We start from the raw sequence: 19,208 nt of genomic DNA, 5'->3' as shown, positions 1-19,208 counted from the left end.
TTTACTCACAAGAGAACAGAGACACACAGAGAGAGAGGCAGAGGCACAGGCAGAGGGAGAAGCAGGCTCCATGCAGGGAGCCCAACATGGGACTCGATCCCGGGTCTCCAGGATCAGACCCTGGGCTGAAGGCAGTGCTAAACCGCTGAGCCACCCGGGCTGCCCATGGTCTCCCTTTTAAAACCCAAGCACAGTGCCCTACCTCGACTTGTGTTTGAATATTCAGGATGAGACAGATCAATTATTCACACGGCAATACCCTGAGGTCAGCCTTGCAAGGGCAGTTTGACCCTATACCAAGTCACCCTAGACATCATTGCTTGATGGGGCTTGGGTGTGTGACCAATAGTTGCACTAGAGAGAGGATGTACAAACTACTAGAAGTCCCGAAACTCCCCATCACCCAGATCGTCAAAACTCTCCACCGAGTCAAAGTCAACAGTCTGAGAAGTGCCCGAGGATTCCTGCCACTGAAGGGTCTGATTCTTAGTATCTGGTTTCTAGGATAACTGTTGTGGCCATTTTGAAGCTTTCTGCCTTCTTTTCCTATTACCTGGCTGGGTTCCTGAGAGTAAATTTCCCTAAATAATTGAGGTTTTGGGGTCTATCAGATGCTGCCGCCTGCAAAATGCAAAGCTGGAGCTGTGGATGGCAGCCAGTGGTATAGGTTTTCCTTCTACTAAGAAGCTCACACCACCTGTTTTCTTTTCTCTGGAGCCCCTTCGGGTGGTGGTGGGGGGAGATACTGGTCGGGGGGATGGCTCTGCCTGCCGCCCTCTCTGTCCATCAGCTGCACCTGGCTGATCCCAGGTGAGTCCTCTAGCACAATGGGCCCCTCCTCCCTGAGATCACAGACCACTGTCACAGACACAGCCACTCCGCCAAGACTACCTTCCAGCCGGCACCCCGCCCCCGCTACCCCCAATGTCCTCCCCCAAACTCAGGCACCTACAGACTCACACAAAGCTGCCCTGAGTCTTTTGCTCTGGCCCAACCACCCCAGCAACCGGGCTCACCACAACGGAAGCCCGCTGTTTCCCTCCCGTCAATGCGCCTCTCTGTTCCACTGGCACATGGCACAGAGATGCCCGGAGCCTGCCTGCAAGCCCCCCATTCATGCTCCACTTTCCAGCGGACTCGCTCCTTCCCTTTCTCTGCTCCCCTCCCCCAAATACACAAAAGAGGGCTATGAAGCAGGACTTTTTTTCTCTCTCTCTCTCTCTCTACGGGAATAAAAGGTTTGCCTTCCTTCCTTTCTGTTTGTCTATTCTTGGTCTAAACTTGGCAATGCAAAGAGAGTGGAAGCGGTTAAACTGCCCCAGTTCATGACCCAGGGAGCCCTCCTTTGGCCAGAACTGCCCTCATTTGCTCTTTCTGTTGCAGTGGTTATGGCGAAATATCTAAAACTCTCAGCAGCCACCCCCAAGGTCCTGCTGGGAGAGGACTCGTGCACACAGAGTTGAGCGAGGCAGTAAGGGTTATCTCAGTCAACCCTTTACATTAAGAGGGAGACTCGGAGGCCCAAAGCGGGGGCAGGTGGATGGATACCCAGGCCACAGCGTGAACTTGCTGGGGGGGTGGGGATACTTTGGGGGCCCTGTCCTTATGGGCAACAAGAAAAAACAAGCATCTTACCGTCATCCAAGTAGGTCTGGTCCAAGTTCTGCTCCTGTTTAATTGTCACTCCTGCAGGTAATACTTCCTTTTGGTCACTGACCGGGGGTCCGTTTTTGGCGGCTCTTTGGCTGGTGGCGTTCTGCTGCTGGATGACCGTGGGGTAGGACCCCGGGCTCAGCCTCTGACCTTGACTCACGGGAGGTGGGCCGGGCCTGGCGGTGCCAGGCGCAAAATTCTCGCAGTACATGATGTGCTGGAACTCCTGGTGGCCGCCGCAGCGCAGCGGCTGGTTGGTGGGCGAGTAGTGGATCACCGGCGAGGCCTGCTGGTTGGTGGGAGACGAGTGCAGCAGGGTGGAGCCCTGGCCCTGGGAGCCAGCGTGTACCAGCACCGAGCGGTGGGCGTCCGCCAGGGACAGGGGGGTGGCCATGAGGGCCGGCTGCTGGTAGCCCAGCAGGCTGGGGCTCAGGCTTTTGCTCCGCTGGTAGAGGACGGCCGCTGGGTTCTGCTGCTGGTAGCGGGCATCGGGGGACGAGAGCCCCGAGCGGAACTGCTGGCAGGGTGCCATGGTGGCCACGAGGCAGGAGGGGGACTCCGCCACCATCGGGTGCTGTGGGTAGTAAGGCTGGCTCCCCAGGCCCCCGTGGGCAGGGCTGCAGATCAAGGTGGGGTCGTATTCATCAGTGGGCTCCGTCTTGATGGCTGGGACTGGGAGAGAGAAGCACACGGGGTGCACCCTTCTTAGTGAGCCACAGGTGCACACAGAGGATGCGAGCACTGGGGCCGGGAACGTGGCCTTGGGAGTCCAAGTAGGTGGGATCAGAGCCCCAGGCTCTGTCACTTATTAGCATTGGACAAGAGCCTCCCTGTCTTACGTAGAAATTTTACCCTGGATGACCATGAATGGTGGGTCTTCCCAATAGTGGAAAGATGGCTGGTAGGTCTGTCTCAGCCCCGGGACATTCCCAGGCTTTTCCCAGGGGCAGAGCTTAGACAGGAAGGCTTGACTGAAATTATACCCCCTCCTCCTCCTGCCCTAGCACTTCAGTCCCTGTTCTCTGCCTGCTGTCCCTGGTAATGTTTACCACGCCCTGAAATATTCTGGATGTTTCATGTGCTTACTTATTATCTGCTAGACTGTCGGATGCTCAAAGGGAGGATTTTTTGCATCTGTTTTGTCCCATGCTGTGTCCCTAAGCACCTAAAATAGTGCCTGGCACTCAGATGTTTTCAGGAAACAGGAATGACCAAATGGTGGTGGATCCATCTCAGTTCTGTAGTATTCTGGGGGCAGTGAGACCTGCTGGCCTAGGCTTCAGTTTCCACATCTGTTACCTGGCAGTAACAAGCACACCCCTGGGCCCCATGGGGTTGTTGGGAAGATGAAATGAGATGAGTGGAAAGAATTTAGCACAGTGACTGGCATACAGTAAGTGCTCAATGCTTGCTGTTATTATTACTAGCTTTCCACCATCAGCATTGGTGCCGTTGCAGCTTCTCTCTCCACCTAGGACGGTCTCCAGAACTTGTACTCCTCCAGCATCCCTTCCTAAAGCATTGCCAGTCCCAGGAGCTGAAGAACCAGTTTCCCCACTGGAGTGAATGTGGTGGGTACAAGATGGTAACCATGTTTGGGAACCACCAGACATCAGGAAGTAGAAACAAAAAAAAAAAGGAAGTAGAGACAGCAAGGAGGTTCAGCCACTAGAGCTAAAGACAGATTGGACACCAACCAGCGATTGTTTCTCAAATTGTCCTTTAAAGACCATCATTGCAGTCCCTGGCCGACCCGGAAGACTGAATTCCCGCTCAGGCAGGCAGGTGCCAATGCCAGGCCCAGGGAGGCCTCCTGACCACAAACATGAGGTGAGAGTGCCAGAGAACACAGGGAAAACCTCTATGTTAAACAGGATCATTGAGGACGCCCGGGTAGCTCAATGATTGAGCATCTGCCTTTGGCTCAGGTCGTGATCCCGGGGTCCTGGGATCGAGTTCTCATCAGGCTCCCCACAGGGAGCCTGTTTCTCCCCCTGCCTGTGTCTCTGCCTCTCTCTCTGTGTCTCTCATGAATAAATAAAATCTTAAAAAAAAAAAAAAAAGGATCATTGAGCTTTAGTCTAGAACCTTCTCAGAGATTCTCCTCTACACAGTTTTGGGTTCCTGCAAGCCCGTGCCACTAACAGCATGTCATGTCAGCCCTGGGATGGTACAATGGCCAGAGAGACCAAGCAAATCTATGGACGCACTCCACCAAAGCCAAAGCCCATCAAGCCTGGGCTGCCCGGATGGTCCCCTTGGTCTCATGCTGCCGGCAATGCAGAGGCTCCACGTGACACTGTCACAGGATGGAAATTACACCCTGGGTGATAGTCTTGGATTATAGGTTTCCACTCCTGGAAAGGTGGCTAGCAGGCCTGTGTCAGCCTTGGGAAGCTTGTAGGCCATCTCTGCAGCCCCAGTGATAATCTGACATCTCAATAATATCAATATTACCTGCTCTCTGATCACCTTTGATCAATTTATATTTTATCATAATCCCCCCTGTTTGAACACGAGCTCCAACGAAGATAGGGATTTTTTAGGTTTTGTTCACTACTGTTATCTCCAAGCCAAGAACAGTGCCTCAGATATGGCATTCAGAGATTTTCTGAACGAATGAATGCATGCAAAGTGGCCCCTGACACTCTTTTTCCAACTGTAGTCCTTTGTGGGAATGAGACCTCCTGGCCGGGCTACCTACCCAGGAATTCCTCTGGGGTACAGGGTGACCACCCTCTGTGGGGTCCACTAAAGATTCTGCAGGTTTCAGGGCATGTTCATTCACCAAATCATGAGCAAATCTAAGACATGGACAGGAGTCATCAGCTTTGCAACCTTCTGTTGAACAAGTCCACATGTGCCTCCCTCCTACTCTGCCCTCCCAAAGGAAATTATTAACTAATAGCTAATATCATCCATATCTGCTTACTGTGCACTGTGCTAAGCACTTTACATTCATTTGGCTTCTCTAAGTCTTATAAGGAAGGTGCCATCTGGCAGATGAGACAATGGAGGCTCAGAGAGGGTGAGTCACCTGCCCAAGGTCACCCAGCTGGAAGCCGACCTCATGTGTCCTCACCACATGCCTGTGCTGCCTCTCAATGCCAAAGGGGCCTTCAGAGAAGATTCCTTACCTGGGTGGTAGGTAAAGTGCTGAGGTTGACTTCGTTTTCTTTTCCCATTGATGACATAGAAGTTCACCTTCACCGATGCACGGATGTGCTTGTTTCGATACTCGGGGATCTCAACAAAAAGCATGTTCTGGAAGGAAGGAGCTATTATCAACTTCACTGCACAACGCCTACCTTCCTACGCAAGGCACATCAAGCCAGCTCAACTAAAAGGAGTCAAGACACATCCTGTACGCTTACAGGTGAAATTCTCTCTAAGGGGAACTTGACCTTCCAGCTGCAGGGAAGAAAGGATTACCACTTACTCTACCAAAGTATATTATGATGTCACAATTACAAATTAGAGGGCCAGGTGCTCGATAAATGTTCGATGGATTTGTCGATTTAATACCTACTGAGTGCCTATTTGGTCCAAAGCACTGAGACTTTGATGAAGGAGGGGAAAAAAAAAAAAGATGGAAAGAGAGCACAAGGGAGGTGGGAAGGAAACAAGACAGGGCGCTCGGTCATCTCGTCCGTGTGCTTACTGGCTGGCTCTTGTCTTTATCCACCGTGGCTTCCATCTCCCAAATTTGTTGCCCATCTGAAAAAATTAAAAAGGGACACACGTTGAGGCAACTGTGAGAAACCAAGGATTTAAGACCCAAACTCACCAACTTATATTTATCTTGGTTTATGCGTATGTCATCCAAGCAAGGTGTACATGTGTGCTTGCGTTACGTGTGCCTATTTGAACACACATGTATTTTTATTTACATATATTTCTTTTTCCACAGGGAGTGCATGTTGACAATAGAAAGTTGGGTACCCGTAGGTAATGAGGGAAAGAAGAGAACAGAAATTGCCCATCACCCCACTGTTGTTATGTTTGAATGTCTGTTATATCTTTCTTAAAAAAAAAAAAGCAGTATTGTTACACATTATACATAACTCTATGCTTTGTTCAATCAAAGACTAGTTCCAAAATGTCCTGCACATGCCAAGACAGTCAGAGGAGCCCTATTATGGATCACTGGCTGCCCCATATGTGGCTTCTTGATTGTCTGGGAACACAGGTGGCTCACATATTCTGCTCTAAGAGCCTTAAATGATGTCCCAGCTTATGAGTCCCTGGAGATGGTGGAAGCGTAGGGGCCCACCCCTCACCTTTCAGGCAACAGCTTGGATTTCGCATGACTCATTACAATAATCGATGAGAGGTTTTGCTCAGGAGTGAACTCTCCTTCCCTGGAGAAGAGCACTAATTCCTCAGTTTGGGGCCAACGAGTTGGGCCAAACAAAACTCTGCATCTGCAAATAACAGATTTCTTTTTCTGACCACCTACATTGGCCATCGGGCAGTTTTCGGCTGAAACAAATCATTTCCACAAGTGTTTCCAGGGTGTTTTGTGGAACGCTGGCTCCGAAGAATATTAAATGGGTTTATGAGGACGGGGAAACAAATTCTAAAGCTAATAAGCGTTTGGAAAATGCTGAGTCAATGTCAAATGGGTTTCTTTACTACAGGACTTCTCAGAGCCTTTAATCTGCTCACATGCAGTGTAACTCTCTGAGGTGGGCTGCGGTAAATACCATGTCCCAACATTTGGCCACATAACCTTCCCTCTCCCCTGTTTTAAGCACAACGAGTAACATCTTCCATGATAGTTTAGATTTGAATCCACATAGTCTTGGCTCTTAAGGTTCACCCAAAGAAATCTGGTTTCCAAGCATTAGTTGGACTTCCTAGTATAGAATATATTTCTGCAACTAATAATGAATAAAGTCCTGTGATTGCTACCAAAGCTGAAGCAATGTAGATGATCTTAGCAACAAAGACAAGGAGCTAGCTGGAGCCCTCAGTAATGAGGACGTCTCCAAGCCTTGGCCTTAGAGTTCTACTGGACTCCTGAAATGATTAAGGGAGACATGGACTTATGTCAAAAGAAAAGAGAGTAAGTGTGGTCCATGTACCAACTCTCACCATGATGGGAGGGACCAAGGCGGAGTCACCACCATCTCCTCAAAACCCGACACTGCAGGTGCCTACTAAACATCTCATGTCTGAGCACGCCAAAGTGTCGGCAGCTCCAAGGGCCAACATCAGCCATGCTCAAAAGAAGGCAAGAAAGGATGGTGGGTGGACATCAAGGAATTTGAAGTTAGGGGGGCTGGGTGGCTCAGTGGTTGAGCGTCTGCCTTTGGCTCAGGGCATGATCCTGGGGTCCTGGGATCGAGTCCCGCACTGGGCTCCCCCTGCAGGGAACCTGCTTCTCCCTCTGCCTGTGTCTCTGCCTCTCTCTCTCTCTCTCTCTCTCTGTCTCTCATGAATAAATAATATTTTTTTTAAAGGAATTTGAAGTTAGGTCACCAAGACTGGGTACTTTCCAGGTGAAAAGCCCTGGACAGAACTAGTCAGAAAAAATCCTCACCCCTTTATGAAAAGTCAAAAATCATCCACAGAGATGTGTGCCCGTCTTTCAGGTGGTGGTTACGAGTGAGGCATGGGTTCATGTCAAAAAGTGCATTCTTACTCACTAACTACAATGCGAGCTCTAAGTCAGGAGATCAAATAACAAATTAATCGACGAAACAGACAATAACGTGTTGATGTCTGGTGTGCCACCTCCTCCCTGGCCTCTCATTGGCTGAACTGAGCTCTGTCATCAGGAATATCTCGGCTGCTTCAGCTCGGCTCATTTCCCTGGAGACTCTGACCCACTTTGAAAAGAAAGCACAGTTTTCCGGAGTCTCATCATTGGGAGGAAAGGGAGAAGTAGCTGGGAAATAGCATCAGGACCTATTAAGCTGGGTCCATCGTCTCCATCCCCAGCTCTCTTCCTGACTCATACTAGCAAGTGAGAGGCAAAGCACAAAGTGGCACTCTGATGTTCCCAGAAGAAGGATTCTCACGGGGTCTCTTCTCCTGGTCCAGGGACCCAAGAGAAATGAGAGGTGGCCTTTCTCCTTAAATTTCACTTTTTTTCCAATCTCCGGTGGGCGTACATAATAAGTAAGATTCCACCCACGAATAGCCACAGAATTCCAGGGCCCAGGTGCTTGGGACTACTTTCAGGAATTAGCCAACCTGACACCATCAGATGGGTAAACTGAGGCCCAGAGAAAGAACCGTGGTTTGTCCAATGGCAGGAAGCAAACAGTCACGAAATCCCAGTCCTTACACAACAACTGGCACAGTCCAATAACAAAAGAGATGCTTTTGAGGAGAAAAGCTCAAGGTCATTAAGCAGAGACAGGAAGACCAGCTTCCTGGCAGGCTCAGGGAAAGTTCTCCACAGGTAAGATCTTTCCAGGGCCACATCCACCACAAAGATTCATGTGCATCTTCTCAAAGGCTCCCCTGCTCCCCCCGTGACAGCAGATAGCGTCTGAGCAAGCACAGAGGCTTTGAAGACCCCACCCACCCTCCATGGGTCCCATTTTCACGACCTCGCCCCCAGGAGGAATAACAGCTATTGCTTCAGAGCACCATCAGTTTGGGCTGATCCGATCCAACAATCCTATACCGCAGGTCTGATCATCACCTCCGTTTGGTAGGTGAGGACACTCAGGCACTGGCCCGAGGACGGGGAGCCAGATTTGAGCGCAGGCAGCTGGCCCGGTTCTCCTTATCCCGCCCACGTGATGTGCTTTCTGGATCCCTGTGCAGCTCCTCCACCAAGTGAAGGAAGGACACTGGGCAGGCACTCCGGGCAGCGCATCCTTCACCCCTGAGCTGCAGCCTCTCCCGGGGAAGCCAAGCCACGGTGCCCATGGCACCCCGGGCAACCCCACCATCACCTCTTTCTCCTAAGAAGTGTGCATTTGCCTCCTCCACTGTCCTCAAAGGCCACATTTCCCTTGTTCCATACCCTAGTGCTCAACCATTAGTCAGCACAATCAGAATTAAGATGGTTGCAATAGTCACAACCTAGGTATTTGCTGGGGCAGACGCTTCTTCAGGGGAGACAGAGGTCCATGGACAGACAAATGCATCAACCGAAATGTGGTCTATTCGCACATACAGTGGAACAGCCTCCAGCCTCCAAAAGGAAGCAAATTTGGACACACGCTCCAACACGGATCGACCCTGAACGGGTGATGCTGAGAGAAACAGGCTCGATGCAGGACAGTATTACCTAAACCCCCTTACAAGAGGGACACAGAGCAGGCAAATTCACAGACACAGAAAGAAGAACGCAGGTTATCAGAGGCCGACGGGGAGGGGTGGGAGAGGGGAGACTGTTTAATGAGGACAGAGCTTCTGTTTCAAAAAATGAAAATGTCCTGAAAACCGACAGCGGCGACAATGGTGGACCAATACCGTGAGTGATTTAATGGCACTGAATGGTACACTGGCAAATGGTTACAATGACCACTATTGTAATATGCATAGCTTACAATTTTTTTTAAAAGCCACTGGCCCCACCCTTGAGACCAGGCCTGTTTTATGGCCGTAAGGTATCTCAGACATTTTTTTCATTAGCTGCTGCCATTTCAAAATGAGGTTTCACCAAGAAAATGCAGATTTTTGAGACACGTGGGTAGCTCAGTGGTTGAGTGTCTGCCTTTGGCTCAGAGCGTGATCCCGGGGTCCCGCAACTAGTCCCGCATCAGGCTCCCCGCAGGGACCCTGCTTCTTCCTCTGCCTGTGTCTCTGCCCCCCGCCCCCCATCTCTCATGAATAAATAAATAAAATTTAAAAAAAAAGTATCAGAACCACATGCCCAGGAGGGACATGTGTCCACAGGGCCCTCCCCAGGTTGGGCTACACAGGGATGTCCCTCTACAGCTGCTCACTTAAAAACTCTCCCTCCTTGCTGCCCCCTTTCTCTGGGCTCCAGGCAGAGCAAACAGGACCCCCACCAGGTAGGGCTTCTGGAGGCCTCTGCAGGAAGACCCTGGCGTGGCTCAAGGCCTCACCCCACTGCTGGAGCCAGACAATAGGTCGGGAAGAAAAAACTCTGCCCAGTGTTCTCTGTCGGATCTTCAGCTACACGGCTACTGTAACCCAAGCCATCTCAGGCATGTTCTGTGGCCAGAACAGAGTTCCCCTCCATGGCACCACAGTGCTGTCTACTTTGTTCCTGCGAACCCCAAACTCCAGAGGAGACAGACCCAGCTTGGAATCCCTGTATTTCAAGTGAAATCTCATTTTGAAATGGCCACACCTAATTAAAAACACCTCTCAGCCACCCTACACAGGCCACAGGCCCAATTAGCTGTGTGCACTTGGATAAGACACTTTACCTCTCTCTGCCTCTGATCCAAAATATGGGGACAATCACAGGACCCATACCTCACAGGTTCGTTGCCAGACAGACACGTGGCACAGGATAAATGTGGAGCAGATGTTCGTGTGCATCATTATTATGGCTCATGGCAACATAGCATTTAAATACTGTCTTATCATTTTTTGCATTTATTCCACAATGTGTCATGATTGGGGAACAAAAAAACCACAAGCATATTTTAATCAGAAAATAATACACGTTTCTCTGCTTATAATTATGAATTATAAATATTCTTGCCTACGGGCACAAGTAGAGGGAATTCACAAAGGGACAGTGTCCATCATAGGAGGCAGGCAGGTATACATGGTGCCGGACTTTTTTCCTTTCAAATGGGTCTTCCCACCATTATCCCAAATTTTAGAAAGAGACAGAAAGCTCACAAGAATGAAAAATCAAAACCTAAACCATGAGGCACCCAGTTGGCTCAGTTAGTTAAGTGTCCGACTCTTGGTTTCAGCTCAGGTCTTGATCTCAGGGTTGTGAGGTCGAGCCTCATATCAGGCTCTGCACACAGCGGGGAGTCTGCTTAGGATTCTCTCTCTCTCTCTCTCTCTCTGTCCCTCCCTGCTTTTTGCACATGCTCGCTCTCTCTCTCTCCCTCTCAAATAAATAATTCTTTAAAAAACAAAAAAGAAAAAAACACCTAAATGATGAGCCAAACCCAAGGGCCCAGCTTCTTCCTTTTTGTCTTTAAGCACCAGAAGCCCAGAGGGCAGCTTCAGGACTCCAGCCTGGTTGTGCATCTCCAGTGTAGTCTGCACTGAGCTCCAACAGACAAGTCCCCAATGGGAACTGAAAGCTGACACTGCCGTCCTCAATTTTAGGTAGCACATGGAAGGCACACTCAAGGGAAATGATCTCTACGGGAAGTGCATGGTTTGCAAAATACCTCAAGACCATTTCCCTGGGCTCATCTTCCCTTCCCCCACCCTGCATCCTGCAGAGCATGAGTCCTGGGGTTTCATCAAGAGAACACCCTAATCCCATCCTCTGAATTGAGCTTCCAGGAGTCAGAGGAACTCTCCATAAACGCTGGCAGGGCGCTCTCTGCCTGAACTCCCTCCCTCCAGGTTCAAGCTCAACCATTGCCATTCACTTGCTGTGTGGCCTTTGAGTGGCAGCTTAACCCCTCTGTGCCTTAGTTTCCTCCTAAGCAAAATTGTCAAGTTCATTTACTGACTTCAAAGAGTTGGCCAACATTCAAATAGATTATAGGTAAAAATGCTTATTAGCAAAATGCTCAGCCCACGGTGAGTACTGCTGTAATTCTTCTTCAAGAATTTGGTGTCCTATCGGTCTGACTCTGGGGAGAAAGAACTTGCTGGTCATCTCGACCCAAGTGTTCCGGTGGGCGTTCGAGTTCCTTGTTTCACTGCATTATATTACGTCTCTCATGGTGAATAGATAAAACGGCCACAGAAAGTTTTCGTGGATAGGGGGCTGAAGTAATTACAGGCCCTCTGTCCCTGGTATGGAATATCAGGTAGATGAGCTCTGAGGACACTGGGCAGCACTTAGAATTAGCATGATCCGATTCTCTGCCCTGGAAACGTGTCCTTGTTACATTAAAGAGCAGGAACTGGTAAGTACCACAGCCCCATATGTGTGGTACAAGCTCTGAGAACACACACCTCACACTGTCCACATGGCTACACCCCCGTGGCCAGAGCGGATGGACCCAGCCCAGACACGCACCTCTTCTGTAACACCATTCAGGAAACTGGGTGGAAATACATTGCATGCATATTTTTTAAAATATTTGTTCATTTGAGAGAGAGAGAGAGAGAGTTCAGGGTGTAGGGGCAGAGCAAGTCTCAAGCAGACTCTGAGCTGAGCTCAGAGCCCAAGGTGGGGCTCGATCTCATGACCCTGAGATCACGACCTGAGCCGAGACAGAGAGCTGGACACTTAATTGACCGTGCCACCCAGGTGCTCCATAGGTGCATTTTTAGTGTTGTTGTTTAAGAGAAATCTTTTCTCTTAAGGTAAAAGTATATTGCAAGTGCCTGTTGATTTGCCTGTCTCCTGGGAGCCCTCTGGGGTCACGGTCTCTGACAGAAGCCAAGCATGGACCACCAACACTGACCAAGCTCTTACTGCACAGCAGGCCCCGTGCGGGTCGCTGGGACCATGGTACGAGCCACACACACCTTCCTGCTCTCAGCAGGCCCACCATTGCTCACAAGTGAGGACTCAGGCTTCTTCATGTCTCCTGGGCTGGAGACTCTGTCTCCCTCATCTCCCTCCGGCCACACCGGCCTTCCCCATTCCCCCCAACAACCACACTTGCTCCTCTGCAGACGTCGCTGAGACCCGTGCCTTCCCAGACCTCCAGTTCTGCTTGGGGATGTCCCCCTTGACTTGTCCCCCATCGCCTTCCATCCTCTGACCTCATCTTCTTGACCTAATGGTTTTCTGTCTCCCTCTCCTGCTGGACTGTGGGCTTCCCGAGAGCAGTGCCATGCACCTGCCTGGTTCTCTGCTTCATCCCAGCCCCACCGTGTCTGGCACACAACGAGCGCTTGGGAAACACCAGTGGCCTTAACGAACAAAGTGACGTCAGGATTTCCCAGGGCTTGGCCCACAACCAGACCACTGACTTCTCTGACAGAAAGACCCCACAAGGAGAGACTGAAGCCTTCATGAAGAGTCCTTTTGGGGGACGGAGGGATGGGGAAGACACCTGGGATAACGGTGCAGACACTGAGTCACGAACAGCTGGACCAACCCAGCTGAGTTGTCTACAATCCACTTCCCGACCCAGACCTCAGGTCTGAGACTCCGGGAAAACCTGCCCAGGACAGAGGAGGCCCAAGATGACCAAGTACGCTTCTGCTGCTCTGGGCTGAGATGAAATGAAGGACTTCAGTCCCTCGAGCAGATGTTTGGGCAAACTTCCCCCGTCCTAAATTAACAGGGACTGGCAGCCAGCACAAAACAGGCCCTTCCAAGTCTTACTCAGAGGGGAAGAGAAAAGAGCCAGGTTCTTTGGGCAATGGGGATGAGTCTAGAGAGGACTTAGCAAGCCTGTGCAAGCACAGAGAGACACGGGGTGGGGGATGTGCCTGGTTTGATGAACATTCCAGGCTCCGTGGTGGCTGGGCCGCCATGCCAGAGGGCGCACCCCAGTAGGCAGCGTGTCTGTGGGACCTGGGGCCCCTACCCTGCAGTTGGTCTCACGTCAGCTTTGTAGACAGTTCTCGAACCCGAAGCATCAGGAAGCGGGAGGGCTGGCATCGGGTCTGGGCTGGGGTCTCAGCAGCCAGCCTGGATGAGCCACGGGCTCCTGTCAGCACTCGAAGGAGAAACAAGGAAGCCTTCAGGAGGAGGACAGCGAACCCGTCCTCACTGGGGCCGTGAGCACGCCCCTGGGCTCCAGGCAAACGGGGAGGAAATCCAAGTGTCAGTTTGTGTTAGGAAACCATGTGTGATGCTTCCCAGCCCCAGCCCTGCTTTTAAAATTAGCTAAATGAAGATGGCCAGAGTCCCTCAGTCTGCTCCTGCCCACTGCTAATGAGCAGAAACATGTATAGTCCCTGGGTGTGGGGGCTCAGCGGGCCGAGAGGACGGGGCCGGGGGCTGAGATCTCACCGCCCCAAATGCTACAGCCACCCACATGCACTTGCTCACAGCGCCTTCCCCTTGTCCCCTCAGCCCTGAGTCCGTCCTTTATCCAGATTGCCAGGACGACCTTAACGAGAGAAATTAGAGCCTGTCACCCCCCCTGCCTCGGACGAAAAAGATTTCATGATAGAGAGAGAGAGGCAGAGACACAGGCAGAGGGAGAAGCAGGCTCCATGCCGGGAGCCCGACACGGGATTCGATCCCGGGTCTCCAGGATCGCGCGCGCCCTGGGCCAAAGGCAGGTGCTAAACCGCTGAGCCACCCAGGGATCCCCTGCTAGTTGCTTTTGTAACAAAATCCAAACGCTTCTCCGTGCCTACAAAACCCTGGGCATGTCCTGGGCGCCACCCACCCTCGCCCCACCCCAGCGACCTCTCCAGGTTTGGTTGGTGTTGTCCTCACCACCCACCCCCGCCGCCCTGTGCTCTTCATGTTGCCCCGGGTGGCCACCAGGGCCTGCTTTCATTTCCTCAAATACCCCAAGCTCATCCCCAGGCTGCGACAGTGGCCCTGGGCAGTTATTTCCACCTGTGACCCTCCTCCGACAGTCTGTACAGATCCCTCTTTTCTGCCTTTAGGCCTCTGTGCAAAGCCACCTCCTCCGGGAAGCCCTCGCTCTGATCACACTCTCCAGGGCGGCCAGATTTAACATCTAAGACTACAGTTAAATTTGATTTTCAGAAATCAGTGACCACTTTTTACTACAAGTATGTCCCAAACCCTGTGCTGCTGCACGGGACAGAGTGTGGTCTGAGATCTGAATTTCCCTGAGCTTCCTACATACCTACATACCTGCCCCCCACCCCCGAGCCCTTTGTCTAGCACCTCTGACCGGTTTCACTGGCCTCAGAGCACTTTCCCCATCTCGGAGTGGCCTGCTCATGGGCAAGTTTGAGACTGTCCACCCCCTGAGAGCAGGGACCTCATCCGAGGTGGGTCCCCAGTGCCTGGCGCAGTACCTGCACCTAGTAGGTGTTGGGTAAATACCTAGGGGGTGTCATGGAAGCCCCAGGGCTGAGCGCGTGGAAGGAGGCTAAAGGGGCCTCGCTGGGTTGGTCACACGGAGGCTGGATTTGCACCCATCTTCCATCCCCCCACAGGGGCAACTCTTCCCCACAATGAGCAGTCACCTATGGGTGCCCCCAACGGCTGCGTCCAGCCCATCGCTCTGGGAACCAGGAAGTGGGGGCTGGGGACCCAGCCCTCCACCCACAAGCTCTGCCACCTTGAGGAAGTCTGTCAACCTCACCATGTGAGTCAGCTTCCCCACCTGTATGATGGGGGCAGGGAGCGGCCAGCACCCAAGCTCCCTCCAGCTCCTCGGTGAGGCAGTGACAGCAGGTGGGGGATGGCTGGGGGGCGAGAGGAGAGACTCCCCCGTGCCCAGAGGGACTCTTCTCTCAGATGAGAAACCAACTTGGCCCTGCCCGCCTGGCTCCGTTTCAGTAAAACTGAGCTCCCAGAGGGCACGGGGAAGGTCAGCTGACCTCTTCTGAACACCTACTATGTGCCAGACACTTTGAGATCCTTGCTGTCTTTGCATTGCTGAAATATCACGAACCCCATGTGAGAGATGGGGAAACTGAGCCCCAGAGCACATAATATGGGGCCTATCCGGGCTTCGAGCCAAATCTGCTAGATGATCCAAAATCCAGCCTCCTTATACTGCTTCTACCTTAAACAGAGATAATTTTTATTTATTTGTTTATTTTTTAAATATAACTTGGGATGCCTGGGTGGCTCAGTGGTTGAGCATCTGCCTTCAGCCCAGGGTATAATCCTGGAATCCCAGGATCCAATCCCACATCGGGCTCCCTGCATGGGGCCTGCTTCTCCCTATGCCTGTGTCTCTGCCTCTCTCTCTCTCTCTCTCTCTGTCTCTCATGAATAAATAAATAAAATATTTAAAATAAAATAAAATAGGGATGCCTGGGTGGCTCAGCAGTTGAGTGTCTGCCTTCAGCTCAGGGCGTGATCCCGGGGTCCTAGGATCGAGTCCCACATCTGGCTCCCTGCATGGAGCCTGCTTCTCCCTCTGCCTGTGTCTCTGCTTCTCTCTTTCTGTGTCTCTGATGAATAAGTAAATCTTTGAAAATAAAATAAAATAAAATAAAATAAAATAAAATAAAATAAAATAAAATAAAATAAAATAAAATAAAATAAAATAAAATAAAATAAAAGCATGAAACCAAAAATGTAGGAAAAAAATACAAAAGGGTGTTAACTAATAAAAGATGATTTTCTTTTATTAGTTTTAACTAATAGTTTTAACTAATAAAAGATAATTTCTTTCTTTCTTTATGATTTTCTTGCGGGTGTGTGTGGCGGCGGGGTGTGGAGGGGGGCACTTCGGCCTCCTGACTGCCATCTACACAAAGGTCTGTTAGCACCAAGAACCATTTCTGATGGAAACGCTTGAACCCAAGTTAGCTCGAAAACTCATTTCTCTGTGTCCTCTTTCAAAGCCTTCCAAACAGAATGAACTGTCAGATTCTTTCACCCAAAAGCCTGTCCTTACATGCAAGGGATGAAAATGAGACCATTTGCTCTGTTTCCAGTGGGGCTTAGGGGCCAGGGCCTGGCCTCTGGCTTTGGAGGCAAGCCTGGCGTCCCGGCCAGCTGTGTGTAAGTGGTGGGCTTCAGCCCAGGGGGCCGATGACAGTGTGGACATGAGTCACCGAGGGCAGAGGTCTGCGGGGCCTTAGCCATGCCCCGGCCCAGCCTGGAGTCTGACCTTTGCCAGAGGGAAGCCCAGTCTAGAGAGACTCCCACACCAGGTCTATTGTTTTAGACAACGCCACACTGGGCGAAGCCGAACCCGCAGAGAAAAACAGGTGGCAGGAGCAGATGCCTGCCTTAAGGTGGTTCCAAGGTTTCTAGGATACTAATTCATGGAAAGATACTTAATTTAGCAAAAAAAAAATTTATTTTAAGCATGTGCATTTATATTTATTAAACAAAGCCCAAAATACAACCTTTGGGAACCTCCAAGTAATAAAATGACTCATATTAGGATATGATGACTCAGTGGGAAAGAGGGAATTCCGCTACCCACGCCTCCTTTCTAAAAAATCAATTTGCCCTCTCAACAGGTGATGGGAGCCTCTGCCATCAGACTGTTCCAAGAAAATCGTCCAGCAAAACAAAACACAAATTCTCTTCAAACAATTTAAGTTTCAAAGCTGAGTAATCCGATGCAGGCAGGTTTCCAACCTACACCCCCGCAGGACACAGAGAGCCAGGGAGCTACTTGGCTGGGGCCGGGGGCCTGAATTAAGAAAGATTTACCAGCTGAAAGATTCCAAAACCCTGTGTCATGTGGAGGAACCTTCCAAAACATTGGATCCCACCCAGAAGCGGCGAGTCGCTCAAAGCCATGGCAACCCTGTTTCCGCTGCCACATCACTTTTATTTTTGTGTCCTTAGATTTTTTCCTGTTTTGCAATGTTTTGCTGGGACCCCCAACTCCGCCTGAGGCCTAGGTGGCCGGGGGCCAGGGTTACCAGCTGAAGTCAGGAACAGCCTGGACTTCTCCGCCTGAACTCTGCCTGGAAGGTTACACATTTTTTACATTTCAGAGACTATATGAAGGGTTTTAGGCCATCACCGAGGACGGTAAATAGGAAAGACCCCGATCATCCTGTTTGGTTTCTCTTTGCCCTCGTGGACATGACCAGAAAGCTTCCTTGGGGTGGGGGGTGGGGGCTACGGGGAGGGGGGCGGATGCTGATTAACACCACCTGGGATCCAGCTCTGTCACCAGCTCTGGGCTGACCTGTTGATACCTTGGCTGTAAACGGGGACCATGTCACCTGTCTCTTGGGGACGATGTGAATTTTAAAGGAGAAGATACCCACTGGACAGTATGAATGAATACCTACTATGTGCACAGGGATTGTTCTAGATGCTGTGGATACAGCAGCAAACATGGAGTCCCCACCCTCGAGGTACTAGGAGTCTGGTGTGGGAGACCAGACAACAAATGAATCAACAAACAGGCAAGATAATTTCAGCAGAGCGAGGTGCCACCCAGAAAACAAAGCAGGACAATGTGACGTAACTAAGGTGACAGGGTTATGGGGAGGGGGATGTAGAGCAACTTCAGAGCAGAGGGTCAAGGAGGCGCTTGTTGAGAAAGTCACCTCAGAGACACAGGAGGACGCAACCTCGTAAAGAAATGGTGGAAGGACATTCTAAGAGGGGACGGTGAAAGCCAAGGTCCTGAGGCACAAACCAGCATGGGGTGTCTGAGGACAGAACGAAGACAGTTGTACCTATGGCCAAGCGAGCAAGGGTTCGGTCCAAAAAGCGTGAATTCAGAGGGATGGGCAAGGGCCAGATCATACAGGCTCCTGGAAGTCGTGAAAATAATTTAAAATAGTAATAAAAATAATATAATAGTCATTATTATTACTGCTGCTATAAATAAGCTGCCATTTTCCAAAACACCAAGCTTTTCTAACTTAAGAAACACCATGCTGCCCCTCTCCTACTGTTTTTCCATCACTCTCCAGTTTGTCATCCTGCTGGAGTAGAAGCTGCCAACCCCATTTCAGTTGACGGCTATAAAAAGAACATTGGAGCTGGTGGTGCCGATGACCCAACGTGGGGGCTAAGATTAGCCCAGGAGGCTGTCACCTTTCCTTAATGTGAGAACCAGCTGGGGTTCCCCTTCCTTGGAAAACTTCAGTCCGTTCCACTCCGCCCCGCCCCGCAGCGCCCTTGCCAGCCAAGCTGTCCATGGAGATGGGAACGGAGATGCGTTTTGGAAAAACGAAGTTGAGCAACAGGGATTCCCCCTGCAGAAGGCTGTCCTGGGCTAGGAGGCGAGGGCTTGGGGTCAAAAGAGCAGCTCCCTGCAACTAGCCCCCCCTGCCTGTTGGAGCCCCAAGGAGCCACACCCCCCCCCCGAGGGAAGGCCACTGGCTCTCTGGGGGCACAGGGGCATCTCCGAGACCCCTGCTGGTCTGCTGGCATCAATCCAGAAACCACCTTCACCCAGGATTCTTTAAGCTAGGCACGAAGGGGTTCTGAATGGGTCCTCTGGAACCCAGTGACCCCCTGCAACATCCAAGGACCTATTTCACCACAAAATGGCTCATGTCAGTGGCTCAAAGCAGCTGAAGGGCCTTCAGGCAAATTAACCTGGTTCTGAGCTTCCTCAGAAGAGCTAATGGTCAGGGGTGCCGGATCCAGCACTGCCACTTGGCACCTGTGTGATCTTCCCTAAGTTACTTAACCTCTCTGTGCTCAGGCTCTCGTTAGGAAAATGAGGAGAAGAGTAGCTACCTGGTAGGGTTGTCAGGAGGCATCAGATTCGGTAATACACACAAAGTGCTTAGAACAAGGCCTGGCAGATAGTTCCTTATTGTTGCTTATTGTTTTTCAATGTCCCCTAGGGCCATGAGATAAAATCTCATCCGTCTTTGTTCTTCCACGGCCTAAATGTAATGCTAACAATAAAAACTCAGGTTTCCTGAGCATCTACAGTGTGCTAAGATCTAGGCGAAGAGCCCCACCTGTG

The 19,208-nt window shown here is 50.9% G+C and overlaps 1 protein-coding gene across 6 annotated transcripts in view; it reads right to left on the bottom strand.

Annotated features, from left to right (window-relative positions):
• NFATC2 (nuclear factor of activated T cells 2) overlaps nucleotides 1–19,208 on the bottom strand; it is a 161,476-nt gene that overhangs the window by 41,509 nt on the left and 100,759 nt on the right. For all 6 annotated transcript variants that reach the window (XM_055304474.1, XM_055304488.1, XM_055304458.1 and 3 more), the window contains exons 7-9: nucleotides 5,315–5,370; nucleotides 4,791–4,917; nucleotides 1,636–2,325 (exon numbers count right to left, since the gene is read on the bottom strand). In XM_055304474.1, the coding sequence (XP_055160449.1) occupies nucleotides 1,636–2,325; nucleotides 4,791–4,917; nucleotides 5,315–5,370 (873 nt within the window). The remainder of the gene's footprint in view (nucleotides 1–1,635; nucleotides 2,326–4,790; nucleotides 4,918–5,314; nucleotides 5,371–19,208) is intronic.

Source organism: Nyctereutes procyonoides, unplaced genomic scaffold (genome assembly GCF_905146905.1).
Source record: "Nyctereutes procyonoides isolate TBG_1078 unplaced genomic scaffold, NYPRO_anot_genome, whole genome shotgun sequence".
NCBI classification, from domain to species: Eukaryota; Metazoa; Chordata; class Mammalia; order Carnivora; family Canidae; genus Nyctereutes; species Nyctereutes procyonoides.
Note: the sequence above shows the minus strand (reverse complement) of the source record. Positions and strands in the feature narration are given on the sequence as shown.